General features: G+C 39.9%; 1 protein-coding gene and 1 long non-coding RNA gene across 2 annotated transcripts in view; both read left to right on the forward strand.

The window, feature by feature from the left end:
- LOC147866474 (uncharacterized) overlaps nucleotides 1-9345 on the forward strand; it is a 51802-nt gene extending 42457 nt beyond the window's left edge. The window contains exons 2-3 of the long non-coding RNA XR_015529495.1: nucleotides 8603-8743; nucleotides 9090-9345. This is a non-coding gene — a long non-coding RNA (uncharacterized LOC147866474). The remainder of the gene's footprint in view (nucleotides 1-8602; nucleotides 8744-9089) is intronic.
- Nucleotides 1158-4206, forward strand: LOC147866478 (VAMP-like protein YKT61). The gene is made up of 6 exons (XM_087316928.1): nucleotides 1158-1604; nucleotides 3003-3100; nucleotides 3411-3515; nucleotides 3605-3670; nucleotides 3755-3841; nucleotides 3969-4206. The coding sequence occupies exons 1-6, from the start codon at nucleotides 1406-1408 to the stop codon at nucleotides 4017-4019; spliced, it is 606 nt and encodes a 201-aa protein (XP_087173054.1). The 5' UTR covers nucleotides 1158-1405; the 3' UTR covers nucleotides 4020-4206.
- Nucleotides 9346-24199: the final 14854 nt, after the last annotated feature.

Consider the following 24199-nt stretch of genomic DNA (forward strand, 5'->3'; position numbering starts at 1 on the left):
AGCAACACATTTGATAGCGTTGTTATTGATAAAGACGAGACATTGTTGTAAAGAACCTTTTTGCCTTGCCTTTTATTGTTTTTGTAGTTGACCCGCACCTTTGTCAAGTTGTATTAGAGAGAGAGAGAGAGAGAGAATTAGAATTAGAATTAGAATTTTTATCGTCCATAAAGAGGCCAATTTTGACGAGAGAGAGAGAGAGAGAGAGAGAGAGAGAGAGAGAGAGAGAGAGAGAGCCTAGGGTACATTGCTCGGTTACATATATTAGAGTGACTTCAAATGTTGGACATAAGATGATAATCTCATATTCTATCCCATGTGGAAGTGCTTATCGAAAGGGCGATGGGTTATACCTTGGTAAAGACGTTATCTAGACATTGACACATTTCAGATGGGGGGACATGCTTTTCTTATGGTGGCGAGGATACAAAGCACATATTCCCTGTATGCTCAAAAGCCGCGAAACTTGATTGGGTTGTTAAACATCACCCAATTCTGGGCATCACCTATCTGGGAAAGCCTTGTCAAGCTAATCATGGGTTTCTGATCGGGGTGGTAAGAGAGAGGCAAGGGGGGGGGGGGGGGGGAGATATTGGCGGGGATGGGAGCCATTATGGACACTCACTGGGTTTGGGGCAGTTATGGCGGTGGAGCCCATGTGATGCAATCTAGGGCCCCCCATTCTCCCTTCTCCAATGTGTGTTTTGTTAGTGTTGTCATTATTGCTATTATTTATGACAGTGATATATGTATCATAATGTATGTATACGTATGTATGTATGTATGTATGCATATGTATCATGTATGTATGTATATGTATCATGTATGTATGTATATGTATCATGTATGTATGTATGTATGTATGAATGAAGCTCTCTCCTAGGATCCATCATCACACTTTTTTATTTCTCTCCTTTTTTTCTTTTTGCCTTCTATGTTCTCTCTCTTTCATTCTTCTTCGGTCTCGTTGCGTTTTCTGCTCTGCTCTGCCCTGCCCTGCCCTGCCCTGCCCTACTGCCATTCCACCTGTCGAAAAATCAAAGGGAAGAAAGAAGAAGTTTTAGAAAAGAGAATAGAGATCCATTCTGCAGCAGAAGATTTTGGGGAAGGACGAGGCGAGGAAGACGGAAACGGAGGGATTTTTCTGAAGAAAAAGAGGAAGATAGGTCCTTTTTCTACAAGATCAAAGGAAATCCTTTGTGACGAAGGATTAAACGAATCGAATATCCGTTCTGCAGAAGAGAAAGGCGAAATCTTTTCTGAAGAATAAGAAAGAGGACAGATACTTTCTGCTGAAGAAGGGGAAAAAAACATCGACAAACAGTTTTAACTTTGAAAGAGAGATATCTGAAAAAGGAAAAAGTAAATAAAGGAACACGAAGAAGAAAAAGATCTATCTTAAGGGATGAAGATCACTTCCATTTTGGTCTTGAAATGCTCAGGTATCGATGCAGGATCTGAGCCAAAAATCCTTGCAAACGCGTCTGATGTCAGTCATTTTGGTTACTTCCAACGTTCAAGCGCAAAGGAATTCATAGTTTTTGTTGCTCGCACCATAGCCAAACGAACCCCGCCGGGCCAACGCCAATCTGTACAACAAGAAGGTGTTTTTTCCTACTTCTTCTCTTTTGCATATCATGTGTTACTTTATTTCGATTCCTGGGGAGAGATCCAATGTTATGTCAATTAGAGGTAAGTTGTATATGCTAGATTACTAGGGTTTGGGGGTGACCAATGTGGTGTAAACGACTATATTTAATATCCTAATATAGCCATGAGCTTAGAAGAAGCTAGAGCTATGTCACCACTAATTACCAATCTAGGGTAAGAAAAGGTCCATAAAAAACCAGGATGATCATGTTTTGAATAACACTTTAGCTAATAAAGAAAAAGTCCATAAAAAACCAGGATGATCATGTTGTGAATAGCACTTTAGCTAATAAAGAAAAAGTCCATAAAAAACCAGGGTGATCATGTTATGAATAGCACTTTAGCTAATGAAGAAAAGGACCATAAAAAACTAGGGTTCCTATTATTTCTGTAGACGATTATGATGGGGTTATTGGCCGAGGATTGCCTTATTATTCAGAGTTGATTCTTCTAGTGTAAGTACTTGATAATACCCAAATTACAGCCAGGAGCTCATGGTCCTAATCCATTGTTGAATGGCATATACTTTTTTGGTGGTTCTTATAGAAGATTCATGTGAAATGACATATTCTTAGTCACTGAGTTGATGGCATGATTAAGCTCATGCATAATTTTTTCTTGCACAAAAATTTTCACATTCAATTTGTGTGGAAATGGATCTCACCACACTGTGTAAGAAAGTTGTTGACCTTTGTAAGTACCTTATCCAGGCATTAATGAGACTTGATTTCCTAGAACATTCTAGTTATGGTTAATCTACTTTTATCTTAATTTTAATACTTCATCTACTTAAAAGATGCTTATGAAATAAGTTATACATTCTTCTCTTTAGTGTGTATGGGATTGGCTCTTTTTGTGAACATTTTGTTGCCCATCATTCTCTCGCATTGCATTTTTAAGCTGTGCACAGTTGCTGGGACAGTAATGTCAATTCTTGTTTCTCTGTTTTGTTTCTCAATTTCATTAGGACATGTGCATTTGATTGCGGTTGCTTGACATTGTAATGTTTGTTTAGTCAAATATGGCTGTCAATTTTAATTATTATGAATAATGATATTATGCACATTTAATCACATGCATAATGATGAACCGAGTTTCTGTAACTTCTGCGGAGAGTGATGGGCATGCTTAACCACATTTCCAGCAGTAAGTAAGAGAAAGGCTGTCCACAAAATTATCTACACATCAATGAATATTTATATTGAGAAACTTTGTTTATAATTCTCTTTCCATCTATTAATTTGTAACTTGTAATATTTTCGAAGTCATACATAAATTATTCTTCCATAATTTCAATTCCAGTTATGACATCTAATGAATAAATGATTGGTGCTTTGTTCCCTTTCTTACAGAGTATATGGTGCATGCGTACAATCGGAATGGACTTTGTGGCATTACATTTGTAGATGCACAATATCCTATGAGGAGTGCCTTTTCAGTAGTGAGCAAGGTATTATATATTTGAAGATGATGATAATAGGAAGGTAGAAGATGATGTTTAATGCTATATGACTTTGTACATTTAATTTAAAACTCATCAATGCTACATAGAAAGCAGCAAGAGTTAACTTATTGTAATCATGGGAGTGATAAGATTGGTCCTATGAGAAAAGAACTGAACTAAGCATTGGCTCAATTATTGGAATGCTGTTAACATCATGTTTCAGTTCTTTGATGGACAACAATTACAAGTTAAGGAGAGAATAGTAAGTTGTCTTAACGATGTCATCGAATGGCAGTGAGAGATCGACTTCTTGCAGGTTCTTGATGAATATGAGCGAGTATTTGGAAATTCATGGCAAAGTATACAGTCTGATAATACTGATGTATGGCCATACCTTGATGAAGCCTTGGCAAAATTTCAGGTTTGTCGTGTTTAAACCTTATGATTGCCATGTAAGGTGGTGAACTTTCTTTGGTATCCTCTAATTTCAATTTTTTTGGGCTCCTGCAGGACCCTAGTGAAGCTGACAAACTGTTTAAGATACAGAAGGAATTGGATGAAACAAAGCATATCTTGGTAAAATTTATTGTGAAGAAACTTTGGGAGGAGAGAGAGAAGCAGTAAACTTGTTTATTGAAAATTATGTTTTGTGTTTTGCAGCACAAAACTATTGACAGTGTTCTTGAAAGAGGAGAGAAATTAGATTCTCTTGTAGAAAAGAGCTCTGACCTTAGTATGGCATCACAGGTGTGGATTATGTTTTTTTATTCTTTTAATTATCTAATGAACACTTCTAGTATGTATTTAATATAATGTGTTTTTTCTTCTTTCTAATTTTCTTCAATCTAATAAGAGGTTTTTTGTGGACCTGCAGCTGTTCTATAAACAAGCCAAGAAAGCCAACCAGTGTTGCAGCATACTCTGAAAATGGAAATGCGCTTCTAAATGCTATTTTTTAATGAAAATGGAAAGGTCGAATGACAGGCTACTTTGAAACTATGTATTGTAACCTGCAATGTAAGTTTCTCCTCTTTTAATATTGCTTCAACTTACTATGTGTGTGTCGGATGGAAATTTTGGCAAATAACATGCATTATAAGTCTGAAATTAAATAAATCAACTGACCTATGCACAAAGTAATGTTGATTTATTGTGCTTGTGTTTGCACCTTTATTAGTGAATTTATCCAATTTTGATGGATTTTAAAACTTGCATCTCATTTCAAGTTATAGGTCGTAAAATGAAAAGTACTTGTTTGCTAGATTGTACTTGTTGATGAGGAACACTTCTTGGAAAAGATGCGTATCTTGGAAATAATAGTACGATACGGATACTTCTACGTGAAACAAGATTAGAATATAACATTGTTTGTTATGCCTTGTTCTTGATGTTATCGGATTGAATTGTGGGCTGTTTTTAGTGAATAACTTCTGGCATATTAAGCAAATATCACAAGAAGAGGTGATGGTATTTACTTGCGTGATGTTGTCTATCTAGATCAATGTGGAGCTGGCTGAATAGAAAGTGTGTAATGCATGATGAAACATGCTTGCATGAAATGTTGATAATGAAGGTGTCAGAAATATGAATTACTTGACCATTTTTTAGTTATCTTGGAATGCACAAATCGAGCAATGGATGATTTCTGATCCTTACCGTGACTGCAGTCGCTTATATTGAATCCTTTCATTGACATGATAAATCTTGCATATTTCATGGAAAGTTGGGTCTCATTATTAAGTTTCTATTGAATGTTGCCTTTCCCATGTCTTTGGGCTATGGAGAACGACGTCATTAATAGTTGGGATATCATTAATAGTTGAACAGCTTGTCTTTTGCCAAAGGAATAACAAATTTGACTTCAACACATGTCAGTCTATTGTCCACCCTTTGCAGAACGACAATAAAAAATGTTAGGATTCAATCACAAATGATAATTTTAAGCCTTTTTTTGAGCAATGTGAAGGTGATTTTTTGATATTATTTCAAGAGTTGTTGAGCTCTTGTAAGATGCCTAATTCATGTATTATGCTAAGGAATCAGAGCAAGAAATTGTGGGTGGGTATATGATTTGTAAGTTCCTCATTTATTGCTCAACTTATGTCTTGTATGGATTTTGGTGCATGTTGGGGTTAGATGTGGCGCAACATGTCTCGCTAAATGGTGGCACGACCAAGGAAGGATAGTCTGAAAAGGATATCCATTGAGCCCCTTATTGTTTGCAATTGTTATTCACTTGTTTTAGTTACAGAATATCAGGAAATTGGACTGTTGCTCATGTTAGTGAACAATTGATAGTTCTATTTCTGACAGATTATTAGTTATTCATTTCTGAAATCTTTAGGTAATAGATATATAGTTAAAGCCCTGGAAACATGTATAGTGGAAATACACCTAGTCAAGATTGGATGACATGACAATGTTTGTTCCATGTAGCTTACCCTATTGATGTTGATCTCATTATCTCAAAATGATATACTAGAAGTTGCATGCGTGGCCATTTGTTATTTGTTTGAAGTGGTTCACGTAATAATGATCCCACCGCGTCATTATTTTTTCCTTTGTTACCATGGACAAAGAGATCACTTGATTGATTAGGTTGTCCATTAAAATGCATATTATGGAAGAAAGAATCAAGATTAGACATGAATGGATTTCATGGAGGAATATATGTACACAAAAGTAGCTAGTTGCAACAACCATATAGAATTTGAAAGGTCTTTGGTTGCTCAGAGCTTAAACTTCTTATAAGGTATGTGCATATGAACTCAACTACATGTACTTGCAAACACACTACTTGGGACATATATGTGTTAGATCCTACCATTTACTAAATGTATAGGAGATGCGATTACATTCAATGAAGTGGATGCCCTAGATATCCCATTGTATACCATTGCAAATAATTTTCTACAAACAATTCCTTGTTCGTGTGAGCTAACTCTCATGATATTGTGTTCATCCTCTAAAATGTTGATGAGCTAACACCTAATCGCTATTATAAAATTGATGTCTCTATTATCTACAAAGTTATAAATGAAGGATATGGATGAACTTCACAACCTCCTTGCCATCAAGATTATTAGCACACCTCATAAAATCTTGTTCTCTCGAAGACATGTTCAACTTATTGTTCAAATTTGGGAAAGCAGATTATATGTAGATCACAACCTCATTTGATCACAACTTTAAGATGCAAGAAAACTTTTGTTTCATTATTTCATAAATTGGCATAGTATATGAAGTTGTCCATCTCCAATATACATGAGGACATTTTGATTCTCCAAAGTTGTTAGAATCTCCATTACATTGGAAGTCTAGTTTGATAAAGACGACAAGAGGATGATTTGATGCTCTCTAATCATCATAGCCATGGTTCAAAGCTGATTGTATTTTAGTCAAGATCCAAAGTGGATAAGTTCGGATGGAGCATTTATATGGTGTGTTGGTGTTGGGAGGGCATTGCACATATACCTTGTGCCTTAGGAAGGAACAAAATAGAACCACTAGGTGGTAGTAGTAACTTGGATACTTTGGTGGTAGTACATCATGACAAATGACAAGAAAATGGCACACTCATATTGGACAAAAGTAGTAATTGCAATGATTTAAGTCATGAATCGGGGTTAATGTAGATGTGACTCCCCACGAGTGCTTTTATGGATGGAAGCCATACCTCTCACATTGACTTTTTTTTGGGTGCATTGGATATGCACATGTCTTAAACGAAGTATGATCCAAGGTTGATCCCTAATTTTGAAGAGGTTATTTTTTAGGGCTACTCACTTCAACAATTGAGGTATAAGTGCTACACACCTTCTACGTGGTAAAGTTTTTGTAAGTTGCAATATCTGATTTGATGAATTGACATCATAATATGCCATGAAGTTGTCTAATTTGTGGTGACCTAGTACACATAGTGTTGACTATAGAATGTTGGAGGTGATATTGAAAACTTTACAGTTGATCACCACAACCATCATGATGATCATGCTAGGGTTTTGGAGGTAGAAAAGGAGATAGTAGTAGAAACAAGTGAGCATCATCATCAAAGACTAAATAATAATATTATTAATGAGATTTGTAGTGATTAGAATGTTACATAGATAGATTTCATTATTGTCACAAAAGGAGACCAAAAATAACATTTTCACAAAAGAAATGGATCTTGTCCAAGGTGCAATTTGTTTTTCATTGAGGGGGCTTCATCAAATAGCATATAGCACCCTAAATCTGAAGCAAAAGTCAACATTGACAAATTAAATGTACTATCAAATTCATTGTCAAAATGTAGTCATTTCAAAACCAATTGAGCGAGGGAGATGTCCTTGTCAATGTCGATTAGGAAAACACCACCAATTACAATTGTTATGAATGGGAAGCTGATTGCTCAAGCTTAATCCATATTCTCCATAGAGCTCAATGTGAAACCCAGGCAAACAAGAATAAGAAATGACCTAAGGCAGCGTGATAGAACTCAAAGAACTAAAAGAGTTTTTCAATTGAAGCTACTAGATTAGGAACCATTTACTTAGAAGACAATGTCTATGTTTACAACAAGGGACAAGTCCACATATCACATGAAGATGGAATTGCATAAGCTTGTCCATACCACAACATAGAAGCTAGAGTGGAAGACAAATGTGCAAGAACCAAGGTATATATCACGAAACAAATGCCTTAAAAAGAGGGGGAAAAAAATTGCACCCCATTTGACCTTGTTGTTTCTACAAAACCATGCAAGTCTAGTTAGACAGTATGTAAAGCCCAATTATAGGAAGAAGTCATGAGAACTCATGAAAAATTAACATGTCAACAATATTCTTTGTGGGCTTTAACACCTCTTTAGCCTAGTCTAATATTGCATTTTAGGTTTTCCCTCCAACGAATCTCTTTATGTTTGTTACATGTCATGTGAAATTGACAAGCTCAAACATGCCCTATTCTTTGAATGTGTGTTTTAATATGACATGTTTGTTAAGATTTCTTAGTGGGTTTAAAATATGAATTTTTTTGTAGAGCGTGTAACATATGATCGACGTCCATCCATGAAGTCTTGAACCTCTTTTTGTGTAGCGAGGAACATCTAGTTGGTGTCTGCCTATCCACCGTGAAGTCTTGAACTACTACTCAAAGGCCAAGTATTATTTAAAAGAAAGAGAGATGTAATTATTTCATGTGCACCCATTTAAAGCAAGTTGTGGTGTGTGTTTAATTTTTAAGATGGAGAGTTTCTAAGGTTGGTATATATAGCCCTCAAATTTCTTTTTTCTTGAGTTGTCATAATGCTTTGTTTTTTTTTTTGGGGGGGGGGGGGGGGGGGGAGGGGAGGGTATAGGTGATATGTTGACACAATGATAGTGAATGCTAGGGAAGACCCATCAATTTTGCTTCTTTTTACTTAAACCCACTTTATTTTGCTTGTTGTGTATAAAAGGAACAAATGGGAGGAGAGTAATTGTGTGTGTGTGTGAGTAGAGAGAGAGAGAGAGAGAGAGAGAGAGAGAGAGAGAGAAAGAGCGCTAAATCATGAGCATAAGAAGTGTAGTACTAGAGGGTGCAAGGAGGAGGAGGAGACGACATTCGAGCTCCCATGGCACTCGATCTCCTTCCATTCGAGTACATGAGAATGCACCCTATCATCATAAGGTGATGAATATGCATTTTTTCTTATCAATGTTTCCCCTCCATTCATTCAAATCATATATGTACCTGAATTCAATCGTTTCAATACACATGCCGGAAATTAATCTTTCTCATTTACGCCGAAAAAACATGTGGTAATTACCACTAAATTCATGGATAATTATAATTGTCATGTCATTTCCATACATAGTGTTACTATTATCTAGATATATGTTTATAATGGTAGTATAGTTGGGGACAAATAACAAGGTATATATTGGATGTGAATGGCTCTTAAGAAAGACATATGTTGCAACAAACAAAGGAGGGCTAACTAGCTTTTTGGATCAACAATATGGAGATACACCAGGAATATACAGGTATGGTGATTCCTATTGATGATAGCTTGCGACAACGAGTTATGGCGGCAAGGCATCGTTTGGACGAGAAATTGCTTGGATTATCGTCATCAGTTAGAAGGCCAAGGCATGGATTCAATATAATTTCACAACTGTTTTTCATTTAGCCTCCATAGGCCTATGGCTCTTCATCACTCCAAGCTAGTGGCTACTATACTATTATAGCTTATACATAGTAGCTATTTGGTGTTAATGAAGTGTGACCATTGGCTACAATGGGCCATCTCCAAACCACTTAAGCACATTTACTAGTTAACTAATTAGTCAATCTCTCCTCCACGATATATTATTATGCAACTTCAATAGTAACAACAATGTTAACTTGAGTTTTCATGAAAATGGGGCAAACATTGATGAAATTTTGGAATCAAGTATTTTTAAGGGAACACAACTCCATGTAACTATGTATGTTTTAGTTTCGAATTCAAATGATGTTTCCCATAAATCAACATAATTATGCATATTTTCTTATAATATCTTATTATTTCATATATGAAAAGGAGACTCGACCAATTAATAAAGAAACATTTCTCGAACACCCGTATCAATAGTGCACCAAGATAGCATACTCCTCTTCATCACAAACAAGAAGCAAATGAGCATGGGTTCGCAAACATGACAATGAGCATGGTTATGAGGAAAGAGTCCTTGTGGTTGGTGTTTCCAACGATGAGTGCCCTGTTTGCTTGGACGGCTTCTTGTCTGGAGAAATTGTGATGTATCTTCCATGTGATCACTATTTCCACAAGGCTTGCCTCATCCCTTCGCTCGAATTAGGCCATGGTCATTGCCCTTTCTGTAGGGGAAACTTCACACATGCTCGATAAAAGGGATAATAAAGATATTGTGCATAGTACTTATAGAAAATCGTGATTGTACCATGTGGATACATGAATTTTTCATTTGACCATTTCCATATTAATATCTCATGGGTCAACTTGTAATCATATATAAGTGTTGGTCAAGTACACTAAGAAATCAATCATGGAGACCTATTTATGGCAACGATGTACTACATGTTCTTACATTAAGCATGACACAACTCTTTACACATTCTTTCTACTTTAGCAATATTAAACTAAAGAATGTTGTGCTCAAGAGTTTGGCATTCTAATTTCTCATCAAATATTGAGACAAGTGTACGCCCTATTAGAGGACATTTAGTAAATATCCTCACAAAAGTCTCAACTACTCTCTCTCTCTCTCTCTCTCTCTCTTTGAATGCTACCATCGTCACACATTTTTCATTTTGTACACATTTCTATCGACAATGATATACTCCTATCAATGTACTTTGTCCACATGATGCACAAACACATGAATCTCAACCATGACATATATATTGATAACATGCCCTAGTAAGAGCAAAGACATATCCCTTTACAATCAATACACCTTTATTTTAAGTTTGTGACTTGTTGATGCCTTAATGTAAAAAAAACAAATACATGTAAGTATCATGTGGGTAGGTACATTTTCATGTTGTTGTAAGTGCATGCAGATTGTATTCATGAGGCACTAGTGTTAATGGAAGATCATAAGAAAAAGAGTTTGCATGATGGTAGCTAGATGAAATTTCATATTTAATTAGTATTTGTGGAAATGTTTTCCATAAACTTGCATTCCCTCATTTTCCTTTACTTCAAATTCGTTTCACATCTTTATCTTGAAAGAAATAACACATGGAATTGTAGATCATTTTTAATTTGAATGGAAGCAACGAAACCTACACTTTGTCGACATCAAATAATAGTTCAATATTCATAGTACATACTGATTGTAACCCCCCCCCCCCCCCCCCCCACCCAAAAAAAAATGGATCTAAAGCCTTTTCTTCAAGAAGTTCATGGATCTCTTGATCCCAAAAGCTTCATTCCAACAAGTAGTGTAGGAGATTATACAAAAATATAATGATACTTAGGGATGCAAACCTTGCACTATCAGTGTTCCACGAATAATCAAAACCTCTTTTGATATGATATGATATGATAATAATAGACATCGCTTACGAGTTAGACTAAGCCACAATAATTCATACTTTTTTAAAATCCCGTTTTTGTAAAATCTTTGATCAAGAGGATGATGTAAACATTAAACTATTGTTTTTTTGTTATTATATATTGATCTCCAATGTTTATCTTGAACAAAGTATGTTTTATTGCTAATTATTCTTGTCGTCACAAGATAAAAATCATACACATATTATCATGCGCATTTAAGACAAAAACTTGTAGCTTTGAAAACTACATACAATTTCATGTGTGTAGGAACAAAAATAAGCAATTTGAGATCAAAGGAACTTGGGCTTGCATTAGTGGATGAAGATCATAAATTGCCCTATCCTTGAAATGTTTTTTTCGCAGCTAGGCACATATGTTGTGCATTTGTAACCTACATACAATTTTATGCCAACTAGTGCAAAAGCAAACTAATTCAAAAACAAGATCATTGGGCTTAACATTACTTTCTAGAGTTGTGTTTTTGAAGAGTCATTATGCAGATCGCAACATCCTAAGAATACTTGTTTATCTAACGAAGGTATAAGGATTATTGTAGATCAAGAATGGGGCCCTCCACCCACCCAACAAGGTGGGTAAGAAAGAAAGAGTAAGAAGAGATGTATAGATAAGTAGATTTCCTCTTAACATTCATAGAAATTGATTGTGGTGTGTGTGTGTGTGTGGGCATGAGAGAGAGAGAGAGAGAGAGAGAGAGAGAGAGAGAGAGAGAGAGTGCATGCATAAGTTACATAAAATGGTTATGGAGGAAGATTTGCTTGGACTAATAAGGTTGTTATCAAGGAAGCCATGATTTTCAAGGTCTCGCCAATGACCATATCATGTTTTTGGCACCTAATCGGGAAAATATTAGTAAGACACGAGATGTGGGGGAATTGTTTTCAAATGCTTCAAGATTGCGAATATGCATAAATCTATCCTCATTACATGTATAGAATTAGAATTTTTATCATCCATAAAGATGACAAATTTGACCTATGGGACGAGAGTATACATGTGTTCTTAATATGTGTCTCCTTCCTAAGAAGGGGTATTCATACATTGAAGCACAATGTCTCTATGTGTGAGTAAAGCATACACATATTAGCTCAACCTTCTAGGTATGTCACTTAAGTTATCACTCCTCTTAGTATGTTAGCATATCTTGAACAAATTGCACTATATGTGGAGCATGTGAAGAGCAAGTGACATTCATCCTCTACTATGCCTTCATTGCATGCTTTACATGACTTCAAATTCGTTACATTTTGATACCATGATGCGACTTCAATACCTAACTTGTGTGATCGAGTGTGAAGTAGTGTAAGGGCTCTACGTGTTGAAGACAAGGCCGTCAATGCGGAAGATCAAGTAGCATTCGATTGGGGTTGAGTACCTGCGTATGACAGTTTCTCAGATCGTGCACAGAGATAGAGAGAGAGAGAGAGAGAGGAGGCACAAAAGACTCTTTCTATTCAATAGAAACAATAATACAACCAACCTTACAAAAAGGTTACTAGGTCACTTTATATAGTGGCAAACTTAGGGCAACTACCATTTATGCTAATTGCACGAATGGCCCAAACTTGAGCTATACAAAGGGATAGTGTGAATACGTCCATTATACACTTGTATTCGACACTCCCCCGTAATGGGCGTATACATGGGTTATCTAAGATTACAGGTATAAACCTAGGTTCTCGGACATATCAGTTTTGTTCGAGTCGGCAGGGTCCGAAGGCAGAAGGCCGGACTGGTCGGGTCGGAAGAGTTGAAGCCGATCATTAAGGAACTGATGTCGGTTGTCTGAAACCATCCTGCGCTGTGTCTGGCTCTAACCGGACTGGTTTGTCGTTACGCCCATCTGATGCCGAAGGGACCGAAAGCGGTCTGCCGAAAGACACTTGGTCATTCCATCTGCGACATTGTTGGTTGTGGATATTTTCTCTAGACCGATTTTCCCTGAAATGACGCAGTCCCGAACGAAGTGATATCGAACGTCGATATGTTTGGAGGCGTTGTGGTGAACCGGATTTTTCGACAAGGCAACAGCACCTTGACTGTCGCTATAAACAACTGGGGCCGAGTCATGGTCGACTTGTCGAAACGTGTGCGCCAGCCGGCCGAGCCACAAAGCTTCTTTTGCAGCGTCGAACGCAGCTACATATTCTGCTTCGGTCGTTGAGGTCGCTGTGCACTCCTGAAGTTTCGACTTCCACGAAATTGCTCCATTGCCGAATTTGAAGCAGTATCCAGTTGTTGATTTCCGACTGTCTATACAGCTGGCGAAGTCCGAGTCGGTGTAACCGACTACACCTGAGGTTGAGTTCGGACCGAAAAGAATGTCGTGGTCTTTTGTGCCAGCCAGATATTTGAACACATGCTTGACTGCGTTCCAATGCGATCGGCCAGGATTGTGCATAAATCTGCTAACGACTCCTACGACATGAGAAATATCAGGCCGTGTCGCGACCATCAGGTACATAAGGGAGCCGACTGCCGGTGCATACGGTACCGACTTCATATCTTCCCCCTCCGGACCGGATGTCGGGCAGTCTCGCTGAGAGAGCCGAAGATTCATGGGGAGCGGGGTTGAAGCAGATTTGGCTGATTGCATGTTGAAGCGTTCCAAGACACGTCTGATATAGTCGGTCTGAGACAAAAAAAGATGTCGTTTATCGCGATGCCGACTAATCTTCATGCCAAGTATGTGTCGTGCCGGACCGAGGTCCTTCATGGCAAACTTCAACCGCAATTGCCGAATGAGATCGGCAAGTTCGCCCGCGTGGCGTCCAGAAATTAGCATGTCGTCCACGTAAATGATGAGGAAGATGGGTGATCCATCTTGAGCTGTGTTGGTAAAAAGACAATGGTCCTCATCGCTTTTTGAGAAGCCGATCGATTGGATGAAGTCGTCGAACTTCTTGTACCATTGTCGCGGTGCCTGTTTGAGGCCGTATAGACTCTTCCTGAGTCGGCAGACTAGATGTTCTTGGCCAGTTGCCACGAAGCCTTTTGGCTGCTCCATATAAATTTCCTCTTCAAGATCACCATGGAGGAAGGCTGTTTTGACATCTAGCTGAATCAGCTCCAAGTTGTCGGCTGCCACTACGTCGAGTAGAAAACGAAGGGTTGTCATTTTCACCACTGGTGAAAAAATCTCGTCGAAGTCGACGCCATATTCTTGTCGGAAGCCCTTCGCAACTAATCTGGCCTTGTACTTTGGGGTGGTCGAATCAGACGTCTCTTTTAGTCGGTAAACCCACTTGCAAGGAAGAGCACGTCGATTCTTAGGTAATTCGACCAGATCCCAAGTCTTGTTTGCCCGAATGGAGTGCATTTCCGACTCCATCGCCAGATGCCAGGTGGCTGAATCGACAGATGTCGATGCTTCTTCGTAAGACGTCGGTTCGCCGGCGTCGGTGAAGAAAATTCCAGGAGAATACCTCTCCGGAGGTTGCGACAGTCTCTCGGATCGTCGAGGTATGATTGGACTGGTCGTATCGGGTATCGAGGTCGGATGGTCCGAAAGCGAATTATTCTGCTGTGCCGAGTCAGAGTTGTCCGAGTCGGTAGTGTAAGGTTCAGCTACCCGTGAAGCTGACCGTGTGTTAAGAGCGGGGCCTTCTTGAAGGGTCGGCACATCGGAAAATGTTACCCTTCGGACTTCGATCGGTGTTTCGACTGATGGATTCATAGCCGACTCGTTGAACACAACGTCCGAACTTCGAACGATTTGTCTGCGTTCGGGGTCCCAGAGTCGGTATCCCATTTCGCCGTCTGATCCATATCCAAGGAAAATGCATTTCCTGGACCGAGGTGCAAGTTTTCGGCGATCATCTTTCGGAATAAGGGCGTACGCCTCGCATCCGAAGATCCTCAGCTTGTCGTAATTCGGCTTACTGCCGATCCATAGTTCCTGAGGAATTTGAAGTCCTAGAGGTCTGCTTGGCGACATATTGATTATGTGTACTGCCGTGAGTAGAGCCTCTGCCCAGAAGCCATCCGACAGTCCGGAGTGTTGGAGCATGGAAACTATCCGTTCTTGGATTGTCCGATTCATGCGTTCTGCAATCCCGTTTTGCTCCGGACTGTGTGGTGCCGTAAATTCACGTCGGATGCCGCGTTGTCGGCAGAATTTGACGAATTCTTCTGATTTGAACTCTCCCCCATTGTCGGTCCGAAAGCATTTCAGTTTTCGGTCAGTTTGATTTTCTACCATAGCGAGCCAATCGGAGAAGATCGAGAAGACACGATCTTTGGTGTGAATTGGATAAGCCCACACCTTTCGAGTCGAATCGTCAATAAAACTGACGAAGTAAGAGGCACCGCCGAGAGACTGATGCGGCATTGGGCCACAGATGTCCGAGTGGACTAAATCGAGAGGTCTCGTTTCTCTTGGTGCTGATGTCGGGTGTGATGCGGCTGCTTGTTTGCCATACTGGCAATGTTCGCAGAATTGATGGTCCGAGAAGGAGAGTTTAGGGATGTATCCGGCTCTAGATAGGTGCGTAATGCCGGCCTTGCTGAGGTGTCCTAATCTTCTGTGCCATAGTGATGACACAGGAATATCCACCAAAAACAGGTTACCCTCTCTGAGCGTAACATGTAACGGATACAGTGAGTGTATCTTGGGTCCTCTAGCAAGCAGGAGGTTCCCCCTGTGGAGTGTCCACCCTCCCGAAGAAAAACCGGCACGAATGCCGTCTTCATCTAGTTGTCCGACTGAGATCAATGGCCTTGAGAGCTCGGGTACATGTCGGACATTGTGAAGTACAAGTGTAGAGCCACCTGCAAGGTTGAGCTCTACTGTGCCGATTCCAATGATGTCACAGTGTTGCGAGTTGCCGACTCGAACTGAGTCGGAGTGACGGATCGTATATTGCCGAAATTGGGATCGATGAGGAGTCACGTGAAATGACGCGCCCGAATCTAAGAGCCATGTGCTCGATTCTTCAGTCGTGAACAGAACTTCTGATCCGACTGGATTTTCGATTGATAGTATATTCGGGTCGTTTGGTAGCACATCAGCTGAGAAGCTGACGTAATTGATCTCCTCATGCCGGCCACTCTTCTTGTCTGATTTCTGAGACTTGTCGTTCTTGTTCTTGAGTGCGCGGCAGTCGGCTTTGATATGTCCGGGTTTCTTGCAATAGTTGCAGATTCGATTATCCCGTGACTGGCTCCGTCTTCGCTGATTGTTCGGCTGCCGTGAGGAATCTCTTCCTCGTATGTTCGATCGGTCTGTCGAACCTTGTACTACATAAGCGTCTTCTGTTGAGTCTTTGGCGAAAGATTTTCTCCGAGCTGCTTCGGTCAGGATTGCGCTCGTGACTTCGGAGTATTTAACAGCCGTGGTTGACGCGTTGCACACGGTTGTGACGAAAGTTTCCCATGATGAGGGAAGGCTGCTCATGAGTATCATTGCTCTGAGTTCATCCTCGATTGCCGTCCCCTGAGATGAGATTTGGGAGCTTATGCTTTCGTACTCATTGAGATGTGCTTGAACCGAATCTGATTCTTTCATCCGCAAGTTGTAGAGGTGCCGGATCAGAAACATCTTCGTTGCAGCGACCTTCTTTTCGTAGGTGTCCGACAGTGTTTTCCACAGTTCGAATGCTGTCGTACACAATTGCACCGTAAAGTATACCGATTCCGATAGGTGCATCCGAATCGTGGCGCGGACGATTCTGTCCAGCTTCTGCCACTCAATTGGTTTGTATCCTTCTGGAGGTGCTTCATTTTCGATGGGATCGATTTGCCCCTTGACTATGAGATAGTCCTGCATTTGCTCCTTCCAGTAGTTGAAGTTCGATCCATCGAACTTTCGTAGACTCATTTCTGACGAGCCAAATGTTGATGTCATGACTCTGCCCTAAGTCGGCTACGAACTTTGGTGAAGTGCAGCGGTTTGGCCCACTCAGTGTCGTTCTAGCCGAAGTTGGACACAAGTGATGTTGATTACGGAGAATCGGGGATTTGGTTCGGATTGACTACCGACAACTGTCTTAGTCGAGTTGAACCTAGATTTAACGATCCGACAGTACTTCAAGCCGATTCGGTTTCGGTTGACTGCAACGGTGAGAGCAATGGAACCGACTGGTCCTTCCGATTATTGTCCAATCAAATGAAACACGAACTGGGGTTGTTCTTGAAGTCGTCGTTGTGCAGGAAGCCCACCTCAAGCAGTTACGATCAAGGAAGTAGAGTACAGCCGATTGGCTTACTCCGAGTGATGATCTAACGCAGCGAGATTCAAGCTTGTGTTTGCCTACTTTCTTCTCTGTTTCTTCGAATGACGCAAGAAACTGAATGCTTTGCAGACTAGGATGAAGCGAAGAACCGAATGCTGTGCAGGCTGAGACGACGGCCGACAGCGGGTTGAGGAACCTTGCTCTGATACCAAATGTTGAAGACAAGGCCGTCAATGCGGAAGATCAAGTAGCATTCGATTGGGGTTGAGTACCTGCGTATGACAGTTTCTCAGATCGTGCACAGAGATAGAGAGAGAGAGAGAGAGAGAGGAGGCACAAAAGACTCTTTCTATTCAATAGAAACAATAATACAACCAACCTTACAAAAAGGTTACTAGGTCACTTTATATAGTGGCAAACTTAGGGCAACTACCATTTATGCTAATTGCACAAATGGCCCAAACTTGAGCTATACAAAGGGATAGTGTGAATACGTCCATTATACACTTGTATTCGACACTACGAGCATTACTACTCATATTGCTAATGAGTTAAGGTTGGATACGATCAATAAGCATTCTTGCTTTATATAGAGACCAACATTCACGGTTGACATTTGCAATGTAGTATTCTAGCTTCGTCCTTTTAGCATCTTCCCACTTCATCCTTAACGATTCCACCAACCTTTCCTCAATCGTTACATATTGCATAACATTGCCCGAAAGCTCTAAAAGATCATCCAAACGAGAGAGAGAGAGAGAGAGAGAGAGAGAGAGAGAGAGAGAGAGAGAGAGAGAGAGAAATATTAATGTCTTCTAAGACCAAGTTTGTCCCATGAGACAATTGGTTACAACAAATGGGATGTGTACCCAATTTTCGAAAATAAAAGAAGCTAAACATAGATAAAAGAGTTTTAGTATGGTACAAAAGATGATATGGTGTAACATATTCTATAAAGGAAATGACTATGTGCTAGGACTAGTTTCATTTCCATCCTTAATGATTCCACCAACCTTTCCTCAATCATTACACAATGCATAGCATTGCCCGAAAGCTCTAAAAGATCATCCACACCCCATCTTCTAAACCATTTCCTTATGTCAAAAATCCAACCATATGAGAGAATCTTACTTTTATGATTCTTTTGTAGCTTACATCCAACATTTCAAGCAATATGTGGTAATCAATGATTTGGCATATTCTTGACTTTTGTAATGTATTTATATACTGTTTGGAGTGCCAATATTTCTATGGGTGAAACACCTGTTTCCAAGAGCATAACTTGGTAAGAGGTAGTGCATTTAACTCCTAATTGCCTCCTTAAAAACATCTTTTGAATTTTCTCAATCTCATTCCATGCATTAAGAGCGATGGTGTCACCCCATACTTCTACTCCTAATTGCCTCCTGAGTCCTTAAAACATCTTTTGAATTTTCTCAATCTCATTCCATGCATTAAGAGAGATGGTGTCACCCCATACTTCTCATCATTTTTGTTTTCTCCACATTCACTGCTAGTCCACTACTATGGCAAAATTCTTCTAATACCCCAAGTAAATGTTGCGTACTATCAACATCATATGAGAAGAGTTCCACATCATCTGCATATAGAAGCAATAAGATAACATGTTACATCAATTTGGGGGCATTCAATCCTTCTTCTCTTGCAACCTTATTCACCACTTCTTCTAATTTATCAATACATAAGCCAAAGAGTGTGGGTGAACAATATGTGTAAGGGTTGGGTGATTAGGAAGGATTGTACATGGTATGATTTGTTGCCACCTTGGATATCCAATTGGGATGGAAGTTTCTCGTGTGAAAGTCATTGAGTGGGTACCCAAAAGGTTAGAGGATGAGTTTATGTATTGATTGTCTCAATTTTGGCCTTTTCATGTATGGCTTAAGGTGGTCTAATTGATTATGGTTCCTATGGTGTCCCACCATCTTCCTTTGCTACCATGGTTGAAGAAAGCTCTTGAAATGGTGTCACACTCAATGCAGAAGTTGTTATAGAAAAGAAAATGGAAAAGTGCCTTGTTGTGGTTGGCATGGGATCATGTTTGTACTCTGATGCACCTTGGTGGGGCATCAATATTGAATTTATATGAGCATATGGTGGCTCGTTGATTTACGTTTGAGGGCGTACAACATTGGACAAAAAAGGCAACATACTTTATAGAGAAGACAATCCACTTAAGTTTGGAAACATAGTGGTTACAAGTAATTGGTGGAATGTCATTAATTCTAAAAGAGATGTCAAATGTGTAGGGTCTCTCAAATTTGTTGACATCTTGACAAAGTATGTTGGATTTTGTGTAATGGCATCCTCCACAAGAAAGGGGATATGCCAATTCATTACTAATGGAGGTTTTGGCGACATCAAGGTTGTTGTGGTGGGAAGGTAAACAACTTCTTAACCTTCAAGTTCATCGGATAGTTAGATTGGGTTTGGTAACAGTCAAGGATGGCATGTTGGTGTTACAAAGAATATTAATAGCCTTTCAAACAACAAGATCAACATTTTGTATTCCAAAAGGTTATACCTTTATTTGGGACAAGTTGCAAATATTTGTATGAGCCAATTCTTAATTTAGATGTGGGATCTCAAGAGCTTGATTGGAGGTTTGTTGGTGTTGAGAGTCGAACTCAACTTCTCATAGTAATAGGTTTTACACTAGCTCATGGACATACCATGCTAATTTTGTAAATAGTAGAAATGGGCACTTACCCTAGCTTAGTTGGTATTTAAACCAACCACTTGTAACTTAGTTACTGTTGGAAGTATTTTGGTTAATGTAATATACAATCTTTATCTTTGTCTTAAGCTCTCTCTCTCTCCCTCTCTGTTTTGCCTTACGTGCATACACACACACACACACACACACACTCACTCACTCACTCAATTATCTTCCGTTGCATTACACCACCAGCTCCATTTATTTACATTTGGAAATAGGAGATTGACTATGATCTCAACAAACGATGTTTATCACAAGTTGATTGACAAACATAAGTGGATGGAACAAAAGGGTTATAACGATATGGGATTTTTGTAAGCCCATTACCTAGTAGTTTCTTCTAATCACGGCAATGGGCTTGGTTTAGTTTCGGCTCGGCTCGGTTTCTTGGCCTTGAAACCTAACCAAACCATTTATTCATAATAAAAACCGAACCAAACTGCTTAGAATTTATGAAGCCATTTAAACCGAATTGTTTAGAGCCAAACCATTTAAAAAGTGGAGAACCATTTATGAAAAAATTATCAAAAAGAAAATGGAAAAGTGCCTTGTTGTGGCTTTATAAAATTGTTTAGAGCCAAACTATTTAAACAAACCATTTACGAAAAATTTAAAACCAAACCAAACCATTTTTTACAGATATTGATAATCATACTTACTATAAATTTGTGTGAGAAAATTATCATAAATTTGGTCATCATACTTATCATAAATTTTATCATCATAAATGAAAAGGGGACTCAGCATATAATGCATATAAAATTTAATAAGTTAAAACTAGGGTTTAAAATTAAACGTTGAAAGTTACCCCTATAGGGAAATTTAGGAGTCTTTTTTAACCTATAAACCTTTAAACCGAAATCGAAAAACCGCGAAACCATGAAATTGAAAACCCAACTGAAACCAAACCAAAAATGTTTATTTATCTTTGAACCAATAAATCATTAAGCCACGATTTAATTGTTCAATTCGGTTCGAGCCGAAACCGGGCCCATTGCTATCGATTGATGCTACAAACTAAGGCATTCATTTGGAGAGTTATAGTTGAAGCCTTACCATTGGGGGATGCATTAAAAAAAACATCGTTAAATGAACGTGTTCCTTTTGTTCGATTGAATTGGAACAGTCATCAATCTCTTTCATGCATGATGGCTAGGATGGTTTGGAAGTGCATCAATTTAGTGTGGATGTCTCTAACTAGAGTAAGTCTATGTTCCTTTAGTTGGGTCTTTGCACACAAGGAGAACAATGAACTGATGTCTCATTTCCAAATTATTTTTGAGTATTTGAGGTATTGGGGACTATGGTTCAATTGGAATATATGTAATGCCTTCACATTTTATTTGAAGGTTGGGGTGAGAAAATATGTTGTAAAGCTAAATGGATTTCTTTTGTAGCAATTGACAGTGCTAAAGAAGTCATAAAATCTCAACCGTGAAGAGACAGAACTCAGCAAGGTTATATATCATTATATTCACCATTTGAATTGGTGTGTAGGGTGGCATTGAGTTTGTAGTTGTAGTGGTATTTAGCTCCTTAGAAGGGTTCTATACTTTTTAGTTAGTAATGGTGATGTTTTTTCTTTCGTAATGAAAGCCATTATTTACAAAAAGAAATGTGCGTGTATACATACATTGTGACATAGCTTTCTTTATGTGATAAAATTTCGTGAAGGCAAAATATTTGTTGCACCTAATTGGGTTTACTATTTGGGAATCCCATTTTGTACAAATTAGGGAATTATTTTTTCTTTATAACATACCATTGGGGTTTCTATCGTTGTTAATTCCAAATGAATATATGAAAAAAGAATCTTCTTTGTGGATTGGAGAGGGTAGTCTGATCTGAGTACATAGGTTGAATAGGGAAGTAATGTGTTGATTGTGGAAGGTTCTCATAGTAAAAACCAATATGAGCGCAATTGTCACATGTGCAAGACAAATTAAGCAAGAAGTTAAACCAATGGAGCAGGTCTAAACTATCCTTTGCTGGTAGGGTTCTTATTGCGAACCAGGTGATGTTCACCACCATGTGGCACTCAGTCTCGTGTTGGATTATGGACCCTTCAGGCTTGCGCGCGGTTAAGGCTGCCATCAGGGGATTTATATGGTCAGGTAAGGACATCCTCATGGTTGGCGCCAGATTGTCATGGCATTGGTTAATACAACCGCGGGCCAAAGGGGGGCTTGGCCTCATAGACACCTTAATCAGAGCCGAGCATTGCTAGCCAAAATGGTGGTTCACTGCCTCCTGCCAGGTAAGGAGTGTTGGAAGGTTCTACTTTGCAATAGGTTGCAGGCAGGGACTCCCAAGTATGGTAGGCCTTGGCCCGACTCCTTGAATTGGTGTTGCACGAGCGGCGTCCCACCCAAGATGGCTTGTCTTCCAGAGGAGAGGGTCACAAACTCCATCTTGCGGCCATGGTGTCACATACGACATCATTTGGTCAAGCACACGCCGGAGACACTAATCGAGTGGTCTAGACAACCATTATTTTGGAACCCTCTGGTGCGAACAAGTGACGACATGATGTTAGGCCAGCTTAAGGGCCTAGCATTGGGAAAGCTTGCGCAAACAGGGCTTCACTCTTTAGATGATTGGAGACGCACGGTGGCTTTAAGAGGAGCCCAGGAGGTCTCATTCCCTCCCCTCGAGGGAGCCATGAAAATGCGGAGATTGCTAGTTGAGGCTGTTGATAGGGTTCTAATGGGGGAGATGCTTGGTTCGGTCTCTTTGATGAGGCTGCAAGGGTTAAGGCGCTGAAGGGCATGAGCGGATCGGGAAGAGATAGGATTTTTGGGGAGAGTCAGAGTAGGGGCTCTTGGCACCCTATCCGCGTGGTGGCACAGGTTGGTAACATCTGGAAGACAGACCCGGATGTTGCTAAGGTGGAACCCCCTTGGAAGTTATGGATATATGGTTGTCGTCCCCTCGTCGAACTAGAATGGGACCCAAGGGATTTCAGGTGGAAACATGATGGCAGATTTCGTCATTTCTTCGAGTACAACACTAAACTAGGTTGGATTTTTCAACTGCAGCTAGACGGCCCCTTACGCAACGGCTGGCGTACATTGGGCATCCTTGATGAGGTGCTCATTACCTTTTGGAAGGGTCTCTAGCGTCTCCACTTGTCGAAAAAGATAAAGTTTTTTTGGTGGCAAATCAGTCATAATGTGGTTCCCGTTGGCGAATGGCTAGGTAAACGTGGCGGCCCGTTAGGCTGCCCACTTTGCCATTCACCTATTGAGACTCTGAGGCATTGTCTGTGGGATTGCCCTCACGCTCAAAAGGTATGGGATAGAGTGACTCGCCTCCTTGCGGCATGTGAAGTGGAAGGAACAACATCGTGGAGTGTTGCGGTAGGGCTTGATCACTCTCTTGATAGGTGGACGGACGCCTTCAATGTGGATAGTTGGTGCAACGTATGCATGAGAGGAAAAATCGCCAAGATTCGATTTGAGAGAGGCTTACAGTCTGCATCCCCTAGGTTCCCAGACATTTGGATGCTTATCGCAGGCTTCACCCTGTGGTATGTATGGAAAGCGTGTTGCCTAAAGGTCTTCCAGGATCTGGTGCAGCCCCCGGAGGAAGTGATCACGAACATATGGTTTGCGTTTATTAGCTGCCTACGAGAGCAATTGGACGAGGTTTGCAACCATTCCTCTGAAGTGGGTACTACTCGTTTGTGCTTTTGGCTGAAATGGCGGAACACGCCTATGGTGACACAAGGAGGAAGTGGCCCGAGGTGGAACTACCAGCCCCCACGTTGGCTGTTTCCGGCTCACTTACCACCCTCCCTTTGTTGTCGACCCCAGGAGTTGTCTCGTACTAGCCATCACTGCAGGGCACCGTTTTAGCTATAGGTACTTACACTAAGTAGTTAGTCCAAAAGGCGATGTAACTAGTCTCAATTTCTTGAACTGGATCGGAGGGAGATTCCCCAATCTGTGTTTAAGCCTCCTTGTACAGTCTCTTTGTAATAATCCTACCTAACTAATGGGAACATAGCTTCATTTTGGGAAAAAAATAAAAATATGGAACCTCTTGATTGGGGTTCCCTTTGTCATATTATAAATAATCTACTACTTGTAGGCAAATTTTAAATGAATCTAAGGAATGTGTAGAAGAGG

Source organism: Azolla caroliniana, unplaced genomic scaffold (assembly GCF_043228905.1).
Source record: "Azolla caroliniana isolate FFs.n. ecotype wild unplaced genomic scaffold, voAzoCaro1.0.p SCAF_3, whole genome shotgun sequence".
Lineage (NCBI taxonomy): Eukaryota > Viridiplantae > Streptophyta > Polypodiopsida > Salviniales > Salviniaceae > Azolla > Azolla caroliniana.